Source organism: Pelophylax lessonae (assembly GCF_965119305.1).
Source record: "Pelophylax lessonae genome assembly, chromosome: 11".
Lineage (NCBI taxonomy): Eukaryota > Metazoa > Chordata > Amphibia > Anura > Ranidae > Pelophylax > Pelophylax lessonae.
The window spans coordinates 163336406-163356744 of NC_138778.1; the positions used below are offsets into that span (position 1 = coordinate 163336406).

The 20339-nt window shown below is 45.0% G+C and overlaps 1 protein-coding gene across 1 annotated transcript in view; it reads right to left on the minus strand.

Annotated features, from left to right (window-relative positions):
- The window catches only part of LOC309567461 (uncharacterized protein), a gene marked incomplete at its 5' end in the record, with an annotated part of 127977 nt that overhangs the window by 70060 nt on the left and 37578 nt on the right, over window positions 1-20339 (minus strand). The window contains 2 exons of the mRNA XM_082272850.1: window positions 4786-5003; window positions 20049-20174. Of these exons, the coding sequence (XP_082128976.1) occupies window positions 4786-5003; window positions 20049-20174 (344 nt within the window). The remainder of the gene's footprint in view (window positions 1-4785; window positions 5004-20048; window positions 20175-20339) is intronic.

Consider the following 20339-nt stretch of genomic DNA (forward strand, 5'->3'; position numbering starts at 1 on the left):
ATTGGATACTGTTGTTGTATTCCGCTTATCAATAAAAACACATTTAGGGGAAAAAAATGTAATTGCGGCCTAGTCTGCATATGTTACAGTGAGATACACCAATTGGATACTGTTGTTGTATTCCGTTTATCAATAAAAACCCATTTAGGGGAAAAAAATGTAATTACAGCCTATTTTGCATATGTTACAGTGAGCTACACCCATTGGATACTGTTGTATTCCGCTTATCAATAAAAACCCATTTAGGGGGAAAAAAATTTAATTACGGCCTAGTCTGCATATGTTACAGTGAGCTACACCCACTGGATACTGTTTCTGTGTTCCGCTTATCAATAAAAATCCATTTAGGGGAAAATAAACTTAATTGCGGCCTAGTCTGCATATGTTACAGTGAGCTACACCCATTGGATACTGTCGTTTTATTCCGCTTATCAATAAAAACCCATTTAGGGGAAAAAAAATAAATTGCGGCCAATTCTGCATATGTTACAGTGAGGAGATACACCATTTGTATACTGTTGTTCTATTCCACTATTCAATAAACACCCATTTAGGGAAAAAATATTAAATCGCGGCCTAGTCTGTATCTGTATGTGTGAGATACTCCCTTTAGATACTGTTGTTCTATTCCGCTATTCAATAAACACCCATTTAGGGAAAAAAATAAAATTGCGGCCTAGTCTGCATATTTTACTGTGAGATACACCCTTTGGATACTGTTGTTCTGTTCCGCTATTCAATAAACACCCATTTAGGGAAAAAAAAAAAATTGCGGCCTAGTCTGCTTATGTTACAGTGAGATACACCCATCGGATACTGTTGTTGTATTCCACTTATCAATAAAAACCTATTTAGGGGAAAAAAATAAATTGCGGCTTATTCTGCATATGTTACAGCGCAACAAGGCACACAGGTCTCGCATGGAGGCCCAGTTATTGGTGGTGAAGTGGTGCTGTTCTGCAGAGCGACTCACGAGTGCGTGCTGCAGCTGAATCTCCACTATGGCCTGCTGCTGCTCGCACAGTCTGGCCAGCATGTGCAAGGTGGAGTTCCACCTTGTGGGCACGTCACATATGAGGCGGTGAGCCGGAAGGCCGAAGTTCCGCTGCGGTGCTGACAGGCGAGCAGCAGCAGGGTGAGAACGCCGAAAGTGCGCACAGACGGCCCGCACTTTCTGCAGCAGCTCTGACATATCGGGGTAATTTCAAAGGAACGTCTGCATCACCAAATTCAGCACATGCGCTAGGCAAGGGATGTGTGTCAAACCAGCTAGGCCCAGAGCTGCTACGAGATTTTGCCTATTATCACACACCACCAGGCCGGGCTTGAGGCTCTCTGGCAGCAACCACTCATCGGTCAGCTGTTGAATGCCCCTCCACAACTCCTGCGCGGTGTGGGGTTTTTCCCACAAACAGGCATGTTTTAAAACTGCCTGCTGTCGTTTACCCCTGGCTGTGCTGAATTTGGTGGTGAAAATGTTACGCTGACCGGATGAGGAGGTGGTAGAGGATGAGGAAGTGGAGTAGGCGGAGTTAGGAACAGGAGGCAAACTGAAGCGCCCTACAATCCTCGGTGGTGGAAGGACATGCGCCAAACTGCTATCCGCCTCAGGCCCAGCCGCCACTGCATTTACCCAGTGTGCTGTTAGGGAGATATAACGTCTCTGACCGTGCTTACTGGTCCACGTATCCGTAGTTAGGTGGACCTTGCCACAGATGGCGTTGCGCAGTGCACACCTGATTTTGACACCCACTTGGTTGTGCAGGGAAGGGATGGCTTGCCTGGAAAAGTAGTGGCGGCTGGGCACGACGTACTGTGGGACAGCCACCGCCATAAGGCTTTTAAAACTCTGCATCTCCACCAGACGGAATGACAGCATTTCAAAGGCCAAGAATTTTGAAATGCTGGCATTCAGGGCCAGGGATCGCGGGTGGGTAGGGGGGTACTTCCTCTTCCTCTCAAGTGTTTGGGAGATGGAAAGCTGAACGCTTCCACGGGACATTGTGGAGATGGTTGTTGGTGACCCAGGGGGTGGTGTTGCTGGCAGGTCCTCTGTTTGCGGGGTGGCAGGTGCCGGTCTCACTACAGAAGGGATGAAGAGGCCGAGACTGCAGCAGAAGAGGAAGCAGGAGGAGCCAGAGACCTTTCTTGGTTTTTGAGGTGTCTACTCCACTGCAACTTGTGCTTTGCACTTAGATGCCTGGTCATGCAGGTTGTGCTCAGGTTGAGAAGGTTTATGCCTCCCTTCAGGCTCTGATTGCACAGCGTGCAAACCACTCGTGTCCTGTCATCATCACATTGTCAGAAGAACTGCCACGCTAGGGAACTCCTTTGAGCTGGCTTTGGTGTGCTCGGTCCCTTGCCGCGTTGGGCAGTAGCAGGCGTAGTGTCTAGGGCACGGCCGCTACGCTTTTGCACCCTGCTCCCTCTTCTGCTGTGCTGGTGTCTCTGTGCGACCACCGCCTCTTCCTCCAAACTACTCAGGTCACCTGCATGGCGTTCATTCCATGTGGGGTCTTCACCCCTGCAACCCTTGTTGGTCTCCACAATTCGGAATTCCACAGCAGTTGGCACCTGTGTTTCATCATCCGAGACATGCTACGATGGTCCTCCCATGTATTCATCTTGAGACATAAGTGGTTGGGCGTCGGTGCACTCAATCTCTTCCACTTCTGGGGCAGGGCTAGGTGGATGGCCCTGGGAAACCATGCTAACAGAGTCATCAAAAAGAAGAAGAGACTGCTGCATGACTTGGGGCTCAGACTGCTTTGCTGATTTGCAAGGGGGTGAGGTGAAAGATTGATGGACATCGGCTGCAGGTGCCAACTCTGACCTTTCAGCAGAAGACTGGGTGGGAGACAATGTGAAGGAACTGGAGGCACTGTCAGCAACCCAATCTACTATCACCTGTACTTGTTCTGGCCTCAACATTTGTAGAGGCGCGTTAAGCCCTGCCAAATATTGCTGTAAGGTTCTGTCGCCTACTCGCAGCTGAGAAAGGTGTTTCACTTGTGCGTGTAGCTGGCACAGATTGACCATGTCCTCTCCTTGCAACAGGAGCTCCACCAGCAGCACCACGACCCAGCACTAACATGGTGGAGCAATATGTGTGCACACGCTTAGACGTACTGAATGATGGGTCTGCCCCCTTCAACTTCTGGGTCTCCAAATTGGGCACATGGCCTGAGCTTGCCCTTTACGCCTTGGAGGTGCTGGCCTGCCCTGCAGCCAGTGTATTATCTGAACAGGTATTTAGCACGGCTGGGGGCGTTATCACAAACAAGCACAGCCGCCTGTCCAGAGCCAATGTGGACAAGCTCACGTTCATTAAAATGAACCAGGCATGGATCCCACAGGACTTGTCCATACATTGTGCAGAATAGACATGTATACCGGCCTTACCCAGCCATTGTTGTATTTGATCTTTCAAACTCTTTTGGGGTGTACCCTAATTTAAAAAGAAATACAATTAAAAACAAAAACCAGTGTTGGCTACCTCGTCCTCCTCCACCGCCGCTTCCATCTACACCGCCACATCCACCGCCACCTCAACCTCCTACTCCATATGAGCCTCGTCCTCCTCCTCCACCACCGCCTCTGCTTCTACCTACACCACCATATCCACCGCCACCTCACCCTCCTACTCCATATGGGCCTCGTCCTCCTCCTACATAATTTAAGATTATTATTTTTTATTTTTATGTTTTTTATGTTATTTTAAGTTATTTTCCTATCCACATTTGTTTGCAGAGCACTTGTCATGTTCTTAGGATGATTTTGCTGCCATTTGCAGCCCTCTAGCCCTTTCCATGTTTGTTTTAGAGCCATTTTAGTGCTCGAAAGTTCGGGTCACCATTGACTTCAATGGGGTTCGGGAATCGGGGTAAAGTTCGGGTTAAGTCCGGGTCACGAACCTGACGCGCCGAACCCGGACATCCAGGTGTTCGATTAACTCTAGTTAAGAGTAATAAATACAGCCACTGTGTTTTGAGGAAAAAGTCCCCCCCCCCCCCTTCTTCAGGGCTTGAGAAGTCCTTGTTAATAAAATCACAACAGAATGCACAACTTCCAAGAGTGCCGTCAGGAAATGCCAATAATCACCAAGCCTTAACACAGGTCCCTTAGTGCATTTTGTTGTGATTTTATTACCACTGACTGTTCGAGCCTTGAAGAAGGAGAAGGCTTTTACCCCCTGAAATGTGTTGGCTGTCTTTGATGCTCCTAATCATTAAATGTTTCAAAGGGTCCTTTAAGTGAGATTAATTTTTCTACAATGCGCTTCTCTGAATACATTCAAAATTCATTTTCTTTTGTGACGGCATTGGTGATTGGCCAAGCACTGTCACATGAGGGTAGAGATATTGCCTTCAGTTGTATGTAGGCTTCAATGGCAGAAACTCAGAATTTACACCGGATAACTTATTTTCCTCGAGACCATCAGTTGAATGGAGTGGTAGGGGAACAAAGTCAAAGTGGGTATGTATTGGTGGCTAGGGCAGGTATTAATGTAGACCTGTTGATTTGCTCTGCATGGTCAAAGCACCGGTTCACTTTAACTTTAGTGACCGATATCATATGATTACTAATAACAGATGGTGGATATACATTTATTGACACCATTGGGTGTTATATACTGTATTTTTATCAACTGACAGAATTTACAGTCAAAGTTGTCAAAACTAGTGACATAATTAATTAATTATTTTAGACCGGTTCCGAGATTGTTACATTTCATTATCGCTTTTATTGATTTATTTTTATTAGTAACTAATTTTCTATACTTACCCTAGTTCTCCCTCCAACAGGTGGCGGTACGTCTCAATCTCCATCTCCAGTCTTGTCTTGATATCAAGAAGCTGTCTGTATTCTAGGCTCTGATGTTCCATGTCTGCTCGGATCTGACGGAGCTGCTCCTCTAGCCCAGTGATGATGAGCTGGATCTGATGAAGCTGTGCTCCAAAATCATCTTCTGTTTCTGCTAGTGTGTCCTCAAAGGTTTTTTTCTATAATGTTGGATGACAAAAAATTTCAGTGAACCATGTTGTACCCTTTAGTCAATGAACACTTGATTTATGAATAAAAAATAAAAACAATCACTACTGATATTATTTTTGCAGCAAACTAGAAAACGCTTTGAAAGATTGCTCTCACTTCTGTACCACCAGGGGGCACTCATCCTAACAGCTTGTCCATCCAAGAGAAGAGGACAGAGCTGTGAAAAATATCAGAAGAGTTTGGGGCAAGCCTTACTGCATCATGCACAAAAAGCCTACATGTATGGGAGGAAAATAAATGGATATTTTTAAAATCACATTAGTTTAAAATATGGAATAGTTTTCATGGATGGAATTGGGGATTTTTGTAGTTTTGCACTAAGATGACAACGCTGCTCCTCAGATGTCGTAAGCGAGCGTTGTCACCCTTAGGCTAGAAGTGTGTTTCTATTAGGATTGTAGGAAATTGTGGTTGAAGACATAATGACCATTTGTATGCCCAGTTGTTACATTGCTCCTGCTATCTGTAGCAATAGGTCTTGCCTCTGGCCATGGCAATAAAAAAACACATTTCTTCCCACTTTTAGGTCTATTCTACAACTAGATCACCAGGTGAAAATTAAGTGAATAAAGCCTGAAAAAAAAGAAAATGAATGCAGCCGCCAGTCACCACTTATAATGACTGCAAGCTGTAATATAATACATTTTTGGTGGGGTTATTTATTTTCTAAAATGCCAAGCACTCTTGCTTTGTATTACCAGGCCTGTTTGTTTAAATTCTGGCTCTGAACTGAGCTTGGATGTCTTTCCTGTGTATATGTGGGGTTTTCTTGTTCATTCAGAAAGCACGCTTTTTTTTTTTTTTTTTTTTAATATATCATCTTATACTCAAAACTGACTACGTTGGGTTGATGTGGTAGTGGCATAGGTGTGCACTGCACAGCCTATTACAATAGAATGGGCACCCCAAAGCTCAAACATATATGCATGTGTGTGCTTGTGCATATATACTGATGGTGTCAGTAGAGCAGTGGACAGCGTCGGTAGGGCAGCGATTGGTGTCAGTAGTTTTTATTTTTATTATTTTATTTTTTTATTATTTTTTACAATTTTATTTATTTATTTTTTCAGTATTTTTTAACAATGTTTTTAGGAGTCCTATTAGGAGGCTTCGGTAAATTTTTTAGAGGTCTAAACCAGCCTTTTTCAACCAGGGTGCCCAGGCAACCTGGGATGCCTTGAGGTTTCTTCAAGGGGGGCCTTGGCAAAATGCCTAAAAATTGCCCAAAATTTGTATTCAAGCCCTCTGGAAGATGAAACCTGCTTCTTAGTTACACAAAGCCAAAGATTTTCATTGTTCACCATTACAACCTTCTAGTTGCCAACCTCCTATCGACCAATGACATCATCAGTTGATAAGGAGCATGTCATCCTTGCTTGACTCTCCCTTGGGGTCACATTAGCTGAGTGATGGAGAAAAACTTTGGACTATTGGACTAGTCAGTAGAGATGTATAGAACTGTTCGCCGGCGAACAGTTCCCGGCGAACTTAGCATGTTCGCGTTCGCCGCTGCCGGCGAACATATGCGATGTTCGGTCCGCCCCCCATAAGACATCATTGAGGCAAACTTTGACCCTGAACTTTACAGTCAGCAGACACATTTCCAGCCAATCAGCGTACCTCCCTCCCACACCCTCCCACCTCCTATAAATAAGCAAGGGCAGCATCCATCTTAGATCATTCTGAAGCAGTGTGTGTAGTGAGAGTAGGGAGAGCTGCTGCTGCTGCTGCTGCTGCTGTTAAGCTAGGGACAGTTAGTCAGTGTTCCTGGTCTTGCAGTGTTCTTGGTCCACTACTGCTGTAATATCAGCACCCCAAAAAGCCCTTCTAAGGGCTGGTATTTGTGTTTTTTTTTTTTTTATATATATATATATATATATATATATATACCTAGCGTCCCCAAAAGCCCTTTTAAGGGCTGGTAATTGAGTTGTTTCTTCATATATATATATATATCTATATCTATCTAGTGTCCCCAAAAGCCCTTTTAAGGGCTGGTAATTGAGGATTTTTTTATTTATATATATACATATATATATATATACAGTGTCCCCAAAAGCCCTTTCAAGGGCTGGTAAGGTAATAGATTTTTTTCTTTATATATATATATATATATATATATCTATTGTACACTGCAGTTGCCTGCCCGCTGTGTGTGAGAGGCCACAGACCTACCACAGACTGTACTGTGTGCACACCACACTCATTTTGGGTGGCACAGGCACAGTACCTGGCATTTTAAAAAATATTTTTTTTCCTCTGTCATAATTGCAGTGAGTGCTGTGTCAGGTCCACAGAGTGCACTGTACCCACTGCAGTGCACTGCCCACCACTGATATATATACGTTGGCACAGCATCTTGTTGCAATAAATTGAAAAAAAAAATATTTTTTATTATTGCAGTTGCCTGGGCTGCCAGTGACTGTCAGGTCCACAGAGTGTACTGTGCCCACTGCAGTGCCACTGTGTGCCCACCCACCACTGATATATAAGGTGGCACAGCAGCTTGCAAAGTAAAAAAAATATATATTTTTTTTTAAATTGCAGTTGCCTGGGTGCCAGTGACTGCTGTCAGGTCCACAGAGAGTGTACTGTGCCACTGCCCACCCACCACTGATATATAAGGTGGCACAGCAGCTTGCAAAGTAAAAAAAATATATATATTTTTTTAAATTGCAGTTGCCTGGGTGCCAGTGACTGCTGTCAGGTCCACAGAGAGTGTACTGTGCCACTGCCCACCCACCACTGATATATAAGGTGGCACAGCAGCTTGCAAAGTAAAATATATATATATATTTTTTTAAATTGCAGTTGCCTGGGTGCCAGTGACTGCTGTCAGGTCCACAGAGAGTGTACTGTGCCACTGCACACCCACCACTGATATATAAGGTGGCACAGCAGCTTGCAAAGTAAAAAAATATATATATATTTTTTAAATTGCAGTTGTCTGGGTGCCAGTGACTGCTGTCAGGTCCACAGAGAGTGTACTGTGCCACTGCCCACCCACCACTGATATATAAGGTGGCACAGCAGCTTGCAAAGTAAAAAAAAATATATATATTTTTTAAATTGCAGTTGCCTGGGTGCCAGTGACTGCTGTCAGGTCCACAGAGAGTGTACTGTGCCACTGCCCACCCACCACTGATATATAAGGTGGCACAGCAGCTTGCACTCATAGTACAACAGTAACAACACATTAAAAAAAAAATGACAGGCAGAGGCAGGCCACCCCGCAAGGGCCGTCGTGGTCGTGGTGCTGTGATTTCCTTAGGCCCTAGAATAATGCCCAGTGTTCAGAGGCCACCACAGACCCTGAACTCAAAAAATTCTGAGGCCATAGTTGACTGGCTTACACAGGACACCCAATCGTCTACAGCTTCTGCTCGGAACCTTAATGCACCATCCTCCTCCAGCTCAGCTTCGGGCACCTCTCAATTTACCACTCGCCAGCCCGCCGGCACCACCACCAACACTAGCACCACAGCCGCTTCACTTGATCCGTCAGAGGAGTTATTTTCACATCAGTTTGAAGAAATAAGTGATGCGCAACTATTAGTGCCAGAGGATGTAGATAACGGGGATATGTCTCAGTCAGGCAGCATTATACACATGGACGTACATTGTGATGATGATGATGTTGTACCTGCTGCTGCTGCCTTTGCTGAGTTGTCAAGTGAAGCGGCTGATGATGACGATGTGTCTGTGGATGTCACCTGGGTGCCTGCTCGAAGAGCAGAAGAAGAGGGGGAAAGTTCAGATGGGGAGACAGAGAGGAGGAGGAGACGAGTTGGAAGCAGGGGGAGGAGGTCATCGCAAGGAGCTAGTGGCGCAGTCAGACAGCATGTAGATTCGGCACCCGGGGTCAGCCAGACAGCACGCCAATCAACGCAAGCTGTTGCCACCACCAGAATGCCGTCCTTGCAAAGCTCAGCAGTGTGGCATTTTTTTTGTGTGTCTGCCTCTGATATCAGCGATGCCATTTGTAACCTGTGCCAAAAGAAACTGAGTCGTGGGAAGTCCAACACCCACCTAGGTACAACTGCTTTGCGAAGGCACATGATCTCACATCACAAACGCCTATGGGATCAACACATGAGTAAAAGCAGCACACAAACTGAAAGCCACCATCCTCCTCCTGGTCCAGCATCTTCAGCCACGTCAACCACTGCTGTCCTCCATGCCCCCTATCAACAACCCGCCCCTCCGCCTCTCACCTTCAGCAGTTCCTGCTCGTCACCTGCCCACAGTCAGGTGTCTGTGAAGGAAATGTTTGAGCGCAAAAAGCCAATCTCGCAGAGTCACCCCCTTGCCCGGCGTCTGACAGCTGGCTTGTCGGAACTCTTAGCCCGCCAGCTTTTACCATACAAGCTGGTGGAGTCTGAGGCCTTCAAAAAATTTGTCGCTATTGGGACACCGCAGTGGAAGGTACCCGGCCAAAATTATTTTTCACAAAAGGCAATCCCCAACCTGTACTCTATTGTGGAAAAGGAAATCATGTCACGTCTGGCACACAGTGTTGGGGCAAGGGTCCATCTGACCACTGATAGCTGGTCTGCAAAGCACGGTCAGGGCAGGTATATAACGTACACTGCGCATTGGGTAAACCTGCTGGCGGCTGCCAAGCATGGAATGCGTGGCTCTGCTGCAGAGGAGTTGGTGACACCGCCACGACTTGCAGGCAGGCCTGCTGCCACCTCCTCTACTCCTCCTACTCCATCCTCTTTGCTAACCTCCTCGGCTGAGTCCTCTTCTGCTGTTGCGTCTTGCTCCACACCAACTGCACCCCCCCAGCTCCCCAGGGGCTATTCCACATGCCGGATACGACAGTGTCACGCTGTCTTGGGGTTGACTTGCCTGAAAGCAGAGAGTCACACCGGACCAGCACTACTGTCCGCCCTGAATGCACAGGTGGATCAGTGGCTGACCCCGCACCAACTGGAGATCGGCAAAGTGGTGTGTGACAACGGGAGCAATTTGTTGGCGGCATTGAATTTGGGCAAGTTGACACATGTGCCGTGCATGGCACATGTGTTGAATCTGATTGTGCAACGTTTTGTGCAGAAGTACCCAGGCTTACAGGACGTCCTCAAGCAGGCCAGGAAGGTGTGTGGCCATTTCAGGCGTTCCTACACGGCCATGGCGCACTTTGCAGATATTCAGCGGCGAAACAACATGCCAGTGAGGCGCTTGATTTGCGACAGCCCGACACGTTGGAATTCAACACTGCTAATGTTCGACCGCCTGCTCCAACAAGAAAAAGCGGTCAACGAGTATTTGTATGACCGGGGTGCTAGGACAGCCTCTGCGGAGCTGGGTATTTTTTTGCCACGCTACTGGACGCTCATGCGCAATGCCTGTAGGCTCATGCGTCCTTTTGAGGAGGTGACAAACCTAGTGAGTCGCACTGAAGGCACCATCAGCGACATCATCCCATATGTTTTTTTCCTGGAGCGTGCCCTGCGAAGAGTGCTGGATCAGGCCGTAGATGAGCGTGAAGAGGAAGAGGAAGAGTTGTGGTCACCATCACCACCACCAGAAACAGCCTTACCATCGATTGCTGGACCTGCGGCAACACTGGAAGAGGAGTGTGAGGAAGAGGAGTCAGAGGAGGAATGTGGCTTTGAGGAGGAGGAACACCAACCACAGCAGGCATCCCAGGGTGCTAGTTGTCACCTATCTGGTACCCGTGGTGTTGTACGTGGCTGGGGGGAAGAACACACCTTCAATGACATCAGTGAGGACGAGGAATTGGACATGAGTAGCTCGGCATCCAACCTTGTGCAAATGGGGTCTTTCATGCTGTCATGCCTGTTGAGAGACCCTCGTATAAAAAGGCTGAAGGAGAACGACCTGTACTGGGTGGCCACGCTACTAGACCCCCGGTATAAGCAGAAAGTCTGTGACATGTTACCCAATTACCGGCAGTCGCAAAGGATGCAGCAGCTACAAAATAAGTTAAAAACTATGCTCTACACAGCGTATAAGGGTGATGTCACAGCACAACGGGAATCCAACAGGGGAAGAGGTGAAAGTAATCCTCCTCCTACCACCACAACCACGCCGGCAAGGACAGGACGCTTTACAGACGTCTTGTTGATGGAGGACATGCGGAGCTTTTTTAGTCCTATGCATCGCCACAGCCCTTCGGGGTCCACCCTCAGAGAACGACTCGACCGACAGGTAGCAGACTACCTTGCCTTAACTGCAGATATCGACACTCTGAGGAGCGATGAACCCCTTGACTACTGGGTGTGCAGGCTTGACCTGTGGCCTGAGCTATCCCAGTTTGCCATTGAACTTCTGGCCTGCCCCGCTTCAAGTGTGCTGTCAGAAAGGACCTTCAGCGCAGCAGGAGGTATTGTCACTGAGAAGAGAAGTCGCCTAGGTCAAAAAAGTCTTGATTACCTCACGTTTATTAAGATGAATGAGGCATGGATCCCGAAGGGACTGACAGTGGGGGATGCATTTGACTAAAAAAGGCCTGGTGATGACTGAGATGCCTTGGCCTAAAAATGGTCCACACGCTGCTGTATATAATCATTCTCTGCATGCCGGATGACTTACGTGACGTCTCCGCCACCAACTACGGTTCAAGCAGCAATGTTTTAGTGCACTTTCTGCCTTAAAACCTCAATTTTTCAGGCCGCTGCTACAGCAGCGGCTGCAACAATACCTACTTTTTCATGCATGTGTACATGCCTAATTTTTCTGGCCTCTGGTGCTACACTGTGGCTGCAAAAAAACAAAAAACAAAAAAAAAGGCACATACATGTGTCAATTCCCCTTCGTGATCGTTACCTTGTCGTGGTGAAGGGGCTTGCGTATCACAATGAAGCGATCACCTCTAGGATTGTGTTGGCACACCCCAGATGATAAGGTCGTTGCTTCATTGTGTACAGACCAAAAGCGATCCGCAGGATAATTTTTCATAAAAAAAAACATTCATTTTCTTTCATTCTTTCTGCGGAGCTGGGTATTTTTTGGCCGCGTTACTGAATGCTCATGAACAATGGCTGTAGGCTCATGCGTCCTTTTGCAGAGATGACAACCCTGGTGGTCAGTCGAACCCAAGGCAACATCATCGACCTCATCCCATATGCGTTTTTTCTGGAGCGTGCCCTGCGAAGAGTACTGGATCAGGCTGTAGATGAGCATGAAGAGGAAGAGTTGTGGTCCTCATCACCACCAGAAGCAGCCTTGTCGTTGTCAATTGCTGGACCTGTGGCAACGCAGAGAGAGGAGTCTGAAGAAGAGAAGTCAGAGGAGGAAGGTGGCTTTGAGGAGGTGGAATACCAGCCACAGCAGGCGTCCCAGGGGGCTTGTTCTCACCTTTCGGGGACCCTTGGTGTTGTATGTGGCTGGGTGGAGGAAGAGACCTTCAATGATGTCAGTGAGGACAAGGAACGGGACATGGCTAGCTTGGTATCCAACCTTGTGCAAATTGGGAGTTTGCGGTTGTGCAAATGGACTGACTGACTGTTAAACGGGGAGTTTGGTCTGTCAGAGTTTGGTCTGTCACTGTGAAGCGGGCGACGGGCGTAACCCTTACACTACTTGACCGATAAAACATCATACCTGATCGTATTCACACACTGGATGTTTTAGTGCTGGTTTACACTGCCGCTACCACTAAAGTAGCGTCGCTTCCAGTGCGACTTTGGCGCGACTTAGCGCGACTTTGGCGCGACCTCATCGCGAGGTGACTTTTTATTTGGCCAATCACAATATCATGTTTTGTGACCGTCACCTAATTTCCTTTTCCTGTTTTTTGTTTTACATATTTCCCCATGTGTGCAGTGTTGTCTGTGTCATAGCTCAACTGATAGGCATGTTTGCCTTGGCATATCATATTTCAGCTTTTTTTTTGGGTTGTGGACATACTACAGAGCTGAAACTTGACAGGTACACTTTTTAGACCCCCCAGACACTAAATACAAAAAATGACATGCCTGCCTAAAAAAATGCCCGATAAATGCCTGCAAGAGAAAAAGACAGCCGCAGAGAAGCCGTATTCCTGAAAATATAAGAAAAATGCTGTTTTTTAGGGGTTCTGGACATGCTACAGAGCTGAAACTTGACAGGTACACTTTTTAGACCCCCCAGACACTAAATACAAAAAATGACATGCCTGCCTAAAAAAATGCCCGATAAATGCCTGCAAGAGAAAAAGACAGCCGCAGAGAAGCCGTATTCCTGAAAATATAAGAAAAATGCTGTTTTTTAGGGGTTCTGGACATGCTACAGAGCTGAAACTTGACAGGTACACTTTTGTGACCCCCCAGACACTAAATACAAAAAATGACATGCCTGCCTAAAAAAATGCCCGATAAATGCCTGCAAGAGAAAAAGCCAGCCGCAGAGAAGCCGTATTCCTGAAAATATAAGAAAAATGCTGTTTTTTAGGGGTTCTGGACATGCTACAGAGCTGAAACTTGACAGGTACACTTTTGTGACCCCCCAGACACTAAATACAAAAAATGACATGCCTGCCTAAAAAAATGCCCGATAAATGCCTGCAAGAGAAAAAGACAGCCGCAGAGAAGCCGTATTCCTGAAAATATAAGAAAAATGCTGTTTTTTAGGGGTTCTGGACATGCTACAGAGCTGAAACTTGACAGGTACACTTTTGTGACCCCCCAGACACTAAATACAAAAAATGACATGCCTGCCTAAAAAAATGCCCGATAAATGCCTGCAAGAGAAAAAGCCAGCCGCAGAGAAGCCGTATTCCTGAAAATATAAGAAAAATGCTGTTTTTTAGGGGTTCTGGACATGCTACAGAGCTGAAACTTGACAGGTACACTTTTTAGACCCCCCAGACACTAAATACAAAAAATGACATGCCTGCCTAAAAAAATGCCCGATAAATGCCTGCAAGAGAAAAAGACAGCCGCAGAGAAGCCGTATTCCTGAAAATATAAGAAAAATGCTGTTTTTTAGGGGTTCTGGACATGCTACAGAGCTGAAACTTGACAGGTACACTTTTGTGACCCCCCAGACACTAAATACAAAAAATGACATGCCTGCCTAAAAAAATGCCCGATAAATGCCTGCAAGAGAAAAAGCCAGCCGCAGAGAAGCCGTATTCCTGAAAATATAAGAAAAATGCTGTTTTTTAGGGGTTCTGGACATGCTACAGAGCTGAAACTTGACAGGTACACTTTTGTGACCCCCCAGACACTAAATACAAAAAATGACATGCCTACCTAAAAAAATGCCCGATAAATGCCTGCAAGAGAAAAAGACAGCCGCAGAGAAGCCGTATTCCTGAAAATATAAGAAAAATGCTGTTTTTTAGGGGTTCTGGACATGCTACAGAGCTGAAACTTGACAGGTACACTTTTTAGACCCCCCAGACACTAAATACAAAAAATGACATGCCTGCCTAAAAAAATGCCCGATAAATGCCTGCAAGAGAAAAAGACAGCCGCAGAGAAGCCGTATTCCTGAAAATATAAGAAAAATGCTGTTTTTTAGGGGTTCTGGACATGCTACAGAGCTGAAACTTGACAGGTACACTTTTGTGACCCCCCAGACACTAAATACAAAAAATGACATGCCTGCCTAAAAAAATGCCCGATAAATGCCTGCAAGAGAAAAAGACAGCCGCAGAGAAGCCGTATTCCTGAAAATATAAGAAAAATGCTGTTTTTTAGGGGTTCTGGACATGCTACAGAGCTGAAACTTGACAGGTACACTTTTTAGACCCCCCAGACACTAAATACAAAAAATGACATGCCTGCCTAAAAAAATGCCCGCTAAATGCCTGCAAGAGAAAAAGCCAGCCGCAGAGAAGCCGTATTCCTGAAAATATAAGAAAAATGCTGTTTTTTAGGGGTTCTGGACATGCTACAGAGCTGAAACTTGACAGGTACACTTTTGTGACCCCCCAGACACTAAATACAAAAAATGACATGCCTGCCTAAAAAAATGCCCGCTAAATGCCTGCAAGAGAAAAAGCCAGCCGCAGAGAAGCCATATTCCTGAAAATATAAGAAAAATGCTGTTTTTTAGGGGTTCTGGACATGCTACAGAGCTGGAAATTGTCAGGTACACTTTTTAGACCCCCCAGACACTAAATACAAAAAATGACATGCCTGCCTAAAAAAATGCCCGCTAAATGCCTGCAAGAGAAAAAGCCAGCCGCAGAGAAGCCATATTCCTGAAAATATAAGAAAAATGCTGTTTTTTAGGGGTTCTGGACATGCTACAGAGCTGAAACTTCACAGGTACACTTTTTAGACCCCCCAGATGCTAAATCCAAAGAAATTTTTTATTTTTATTTTTTTTTAATTTTTCCAATAATTGGCTCTCTATCAAAAAATTATAATTTTTAAGAACTTTTTTTTGCGTGATCCCTCTCCGGCATGCCACAGTCCAGGTGTTAGTCCCCTTGAAACAACTTTTCCATCACTATTGTGGCCAGAAAGAGTCCCTGTGTGTTTTAAAATTCGCCTGCCTATTGAAGTCTATGGCGGTTCGCCCGGTTCGCCGGTTCGCGAACATTTGCCGATGTTCGCGTTCGCCGTTCGCGAACCGCGAATTTTAGGTTCGCGACATCACTACTAGTCAGTACCAGTATGCAAAAGTGTATTTGCTTTGAAAGAATAAATCACCTCTAAGGTTGGGTGTCCTACGAGTGGATGTTGCTAAATTATGTAAAACCATTAGAAAAGGATATTACATTTTAGAATGGGGTGCCTCAAGACTGTCCACAATTTTGGAGAGTGCCTTAAATGAAAAAAATCTTGACAAACACTGGTCTAAATGGGGAATCTGCACCACGCGGGGTAATAGGGTGTGCCTAGGCACATCTGGCACACCCTTTGCGCACATCTATGGGTTAGGGGTATTTGGCTCTGCACTTTGTGCTGTCAGAAGTAAAATAATGTGCAAAAGAATAGTAGGGGTTAGGGACTAAGAGATATAAATGAGGTTTGAATATTTTAGCATAGATACATTGGTTCAGCTTGAACAAATGTAAGAACGTATGTGTCATACCTGGCCGATACCTATGTAAGGTGGCACCACTGTAGCAGACACTGCTACTACAGGGATTACTGCTAACTTTTGGGTCCCATGCTGAGCAGCTAATAGTATAACATTTCAGTACTAGAAAAAACAAGATATCCCCAAGTCTCCCACTGTGGGAGACACAGGTATTTGGGGGATTTTTAGCTTTTCTAGCAAAATAGTACACAGAAAAACAATATACCTAAAAACAACAATATTTATTATGCACAGGTTAAAATCTGAGAGTGCAATCTAAAATCATGTAGACAAAGGGCGTTGCCATTTTTATAATCCAGGCTGATCCAACGGCATTTGGTACTATTCTGGCTTTATCCAGGGCTGTCGCTTTCGGTGACCCATGTGGATAGCTGGTGGGGTTTCCATCTAAGAACATGATTTTTTACACCCGTCCCTTAATATTATTCTGCCCTATGGGGTATAAATTGGGCTTTTCTTCTGAATAAGGAAAACTAGCATTTCCCTTGATGTCATCCTGTTGGTTTAATTGCTGTGAGTTAGCCTCCTGATCAACCTTCTGCTTTTTCCGCCATTTTGGGTAAATATATTGTGAACACCAAGTGGATCCTGAAGAAGACCAATTTGGGCGAAACACGTCAATCCCACCATCGTCTTGGGCCCTGTTGGCTGTATAACAAACTTGACTGCATTGTCTACATGCTTTTAGATTGCACTCTCGAATTTTAACCTGTGTATAATAAATATTGTTGTTTGTAAGTATATTGGTTTTTTGTGTACTATTTTACTAGGCACACTAAAAATCCCCCACGTAACCATGTCTCCCCTAGTGGGAGACTGGGGGATATCTTGTTTTTTCCATTAATGACTCTTTGGGGGTTGTGCCTTGTCTGTCCTTTTGTACAAGCTCTCCCACCTAACATTTTAATGAAACTTCAGTACACAATAGGAAGAGAAAGTAAAGTGACAGAGAAATGAGCTCATCGATGTGCTTCTTTTTCTTTCACTGTCCAATCACAGGCTGGGGCCTGTCCAGGATGACCTGGGCTAAGAGGAAGTGGGATAAATAATGTTGCTCATCAGACTGAAGACATTAGTGGCAAAAAAAAGTACTGAGGTGGGGCTTTCTGCATTGAAGTTGAATATTGCAGCATTAGCTTGTTTTGCTTTTGTTACTAAACCCAGAACCTGCATTCACTATATCTGGTCTCCCACAGTACACAGAACATGGAAATGCAATTATTTTAGTAAATATAAATGGATAAACACCTTTGTCATCGGCAGTATATAGCAGCCTTGTGACTTCTATCAGTTCCTAGTAAAGCTTGTAGGAGGAGTTTTCATTCTCCCCTGACCCTCTGTCTGGACAATGCTGATTGGCTCTGTGCTGATTACATGCACCCTCCCAAGAAAAAAAACTTTCCAGCAATATACACCAAACTGAGCATGTGCAGCCCATCCCCCGGTTCTGTAAATATCAGGTTATTTTTTGGAGACAGTGAGAAAAGAATTAAAGAGACAGGATTAAACAGCCTTTATACACAATGCAAAGCTTGCCCATCTGCAGGCCCAGGACCAGGATAGTGTGTGCCGCTGGGTAGAGGGGGAGGGTGCTGAGTAGACTTGTTGGACGCCACTTCCGTGTCCTCAGCCAGCATGGCCTGGAAAGAATGTATTGCAATGCGATCTGCATTGCATTACATTCAGTGAAGCACAGGGGAGACATTTACACGCAAGCACATAAAATCCCCCCTCCCCCCAGAAAAAAAACATTTTTTTTTTAGCTCACCCCTACATCTACAAACATAAATGCAGCGTTGGGGGCGCCTATGCATGAAAACGTTGATTGCAATACACATGTTATATATTGCCGTGCACGCTAGATTGAAATCAATGTTTCTAGCACCAGACCTCCTCTGTAATGCTAAACTGATGACCTATTGGGGGCTTTAAATGGTTGCCTATGGAAAATAAAGGGTAACGTGCTATTTCACGGGTGCTTGCAAATTTAAGGTTTGAGATGTTGAGTATCTATTTACAAAAAGATTGGGTAGTTTATTGTGTGTGTGTGTGTGTGTGTGTGTGTGTGTATGTTCTAAAATAACTTTAGTGTATTTTATTTTCTAGGGTGTCTGCTTTCATAAAATACATAATGTTTATGTATAGTATCTCACAATAGTGAGTACACCCCTTACATTTTCGTAAATCATTTATTATATTTTTTCATGTGACAACACTGAAGAAATTACACTTTGCTACAATGTAAAGTAGTGAGTGTACAGCTTTTATAACATAGTAAATTTGCTGTCCCCACAAAATAACTTAACACACAGCCATTAATGTCTAAACCACTGGCAACAAAAGTGAGTACACCCCTAAGTGAATGTGTCCAAATTGGGCCCAATTAGCCATTTTCCCTCCCCTGGTGTCATGTGACTTGTTCATGTTACAAGGTCTCAGGTGTGAATGGGGAGCAGGTGTGTTCAATTTGGTGTTATCGCTCTCACTCTCACATACTGTTTACTGGAAGTTCAACATGACACCTCATGGCAAAGAACTCTCTGAGGATCCAAAAAAAAAGAATTGTTGCTCTACATAAAGATGGCCTAGGCTATAAGAAGACTGCCAAGACCCGTAAACTGAGCTGCAGCACGGTGGCCAAGACCATACAGCGGTTTATCAGGACAGGTTCCACTCAGAACAGGCCTTGCCATGGTTGACCAAAGAAGTTGAGTGCACATGCTCAGGGTCATATCTAGAGGTTGTCTCTGGTAAATAGACGCATGAGTGCTGCCAGCATTGCTGCAGAGGTTGAAGAGATGGGGGGTCAGCCTGTCAGTGCTCAGACCATACACCACACACTGCATAAAATGGATCTGCATGGCTGTGGTGCCAAAAGAAAGCCTCTTTTAAAGATGATGCACAAGAAAGCTTGCAAACAATTTGCTGAAGACAAGCAGACTATGGACATGGATTACTGGAACCATGTCCTGTGATCTGATGAGACCAAGATAAACTTATTTGGTTCAGATGGTGTCAAGCGTGTGTGGCGGCCATCAAGTAAGGAGTACAAAGTCAAGTGTGTCTTGCCTACAGTCAAGTATGATATTGGGAGTGTCATGGTCTGGGGCTGCATGAGTGCTGCCGACATTGGGGAGCTACAGTTCATTGAGGGAAACATGAATGCCAACATGTACTGTGACATACTGAAGCAGAGCATGATCCCCTCCCTTCAGAGATTGGGCAGCAGGGCAGTATTCCAACATGATAACGGCCCCAAACACACCTCCAAGATGACCACTGCCTTGCTAAAGAAACTGAGGGTAAAGGTGATGGACTGGCCAAGCATGTCTCCAGACCTCAACCCTATTGAGCATCTGTGGGGCATCCTCAAACGGAAAGGTGGAGGAGCGCAAGGTCTCTAACATCCACCAGCTCCATGATGTCGTCATGGAGGAGTGGAAGAGGATTCCAGTGGCAACCTGTGAAGCTCTGGTGAACTCCATGCCCAAGAGGGTTAAGGCAGGAAAATAATGATGTCCACACAAAATATTGACACTTGGGCCCAATTTGGACACATTCACTTAGGGCTGTACTCACTTTTGTTGCCAGGGGTTTAGACATTAATGGCTGTGTGTTGAGTTATTTTGAGGGGACAGAAAATTTACACTGTTATACAAGCTGTACACTCACTACTTTACATTGTAGTAAAGTGTCATTTCTTCAGTGTTGTCACATGAAAAGCAATAATAAAATATTTACAAAAATATGAGGGGTGTACTCACTTTTATGAGATACTGCATCATATGTGCTTGTGTTTCATATAAGGTTTATGTAATATTTAGGCCTTAAATGCTTTTTTAAACATGTTTGCAAAAAATGTGAAAACGTCTCTATCAGAGAAAGGGTTAAATGTAGCATGTTTTCTAAAACAAGGCCTGCTTATAAATATGGGTGAAAATGTAACTTCACAGTTTAGATTATATATTCGTTTCTTGGCTTACCAATGCCAACAGAGACTGTAGCTCAAGCTCAAAGCTTTTGAGGGTTCGTCTGAGATCAGTGATTTCAGTCTTGCTTGTCTTCACCTGTTCCACACCAGCTGAAATTTCAGTCTTCAGTTCACTGCTCTAAAATGGGAACATTTTATAAATAATAAAAAAAAAAGATGAATGCATAGACAAAAACACTACCTCCACAAGGGACAATGGGCTCCATTCACAAGGCAGTATTTTTCTCTTTAAAATGTGCAGTAAAATACCTCAGTGTTTTTCTAAAAATTTGTTTGCAATTCA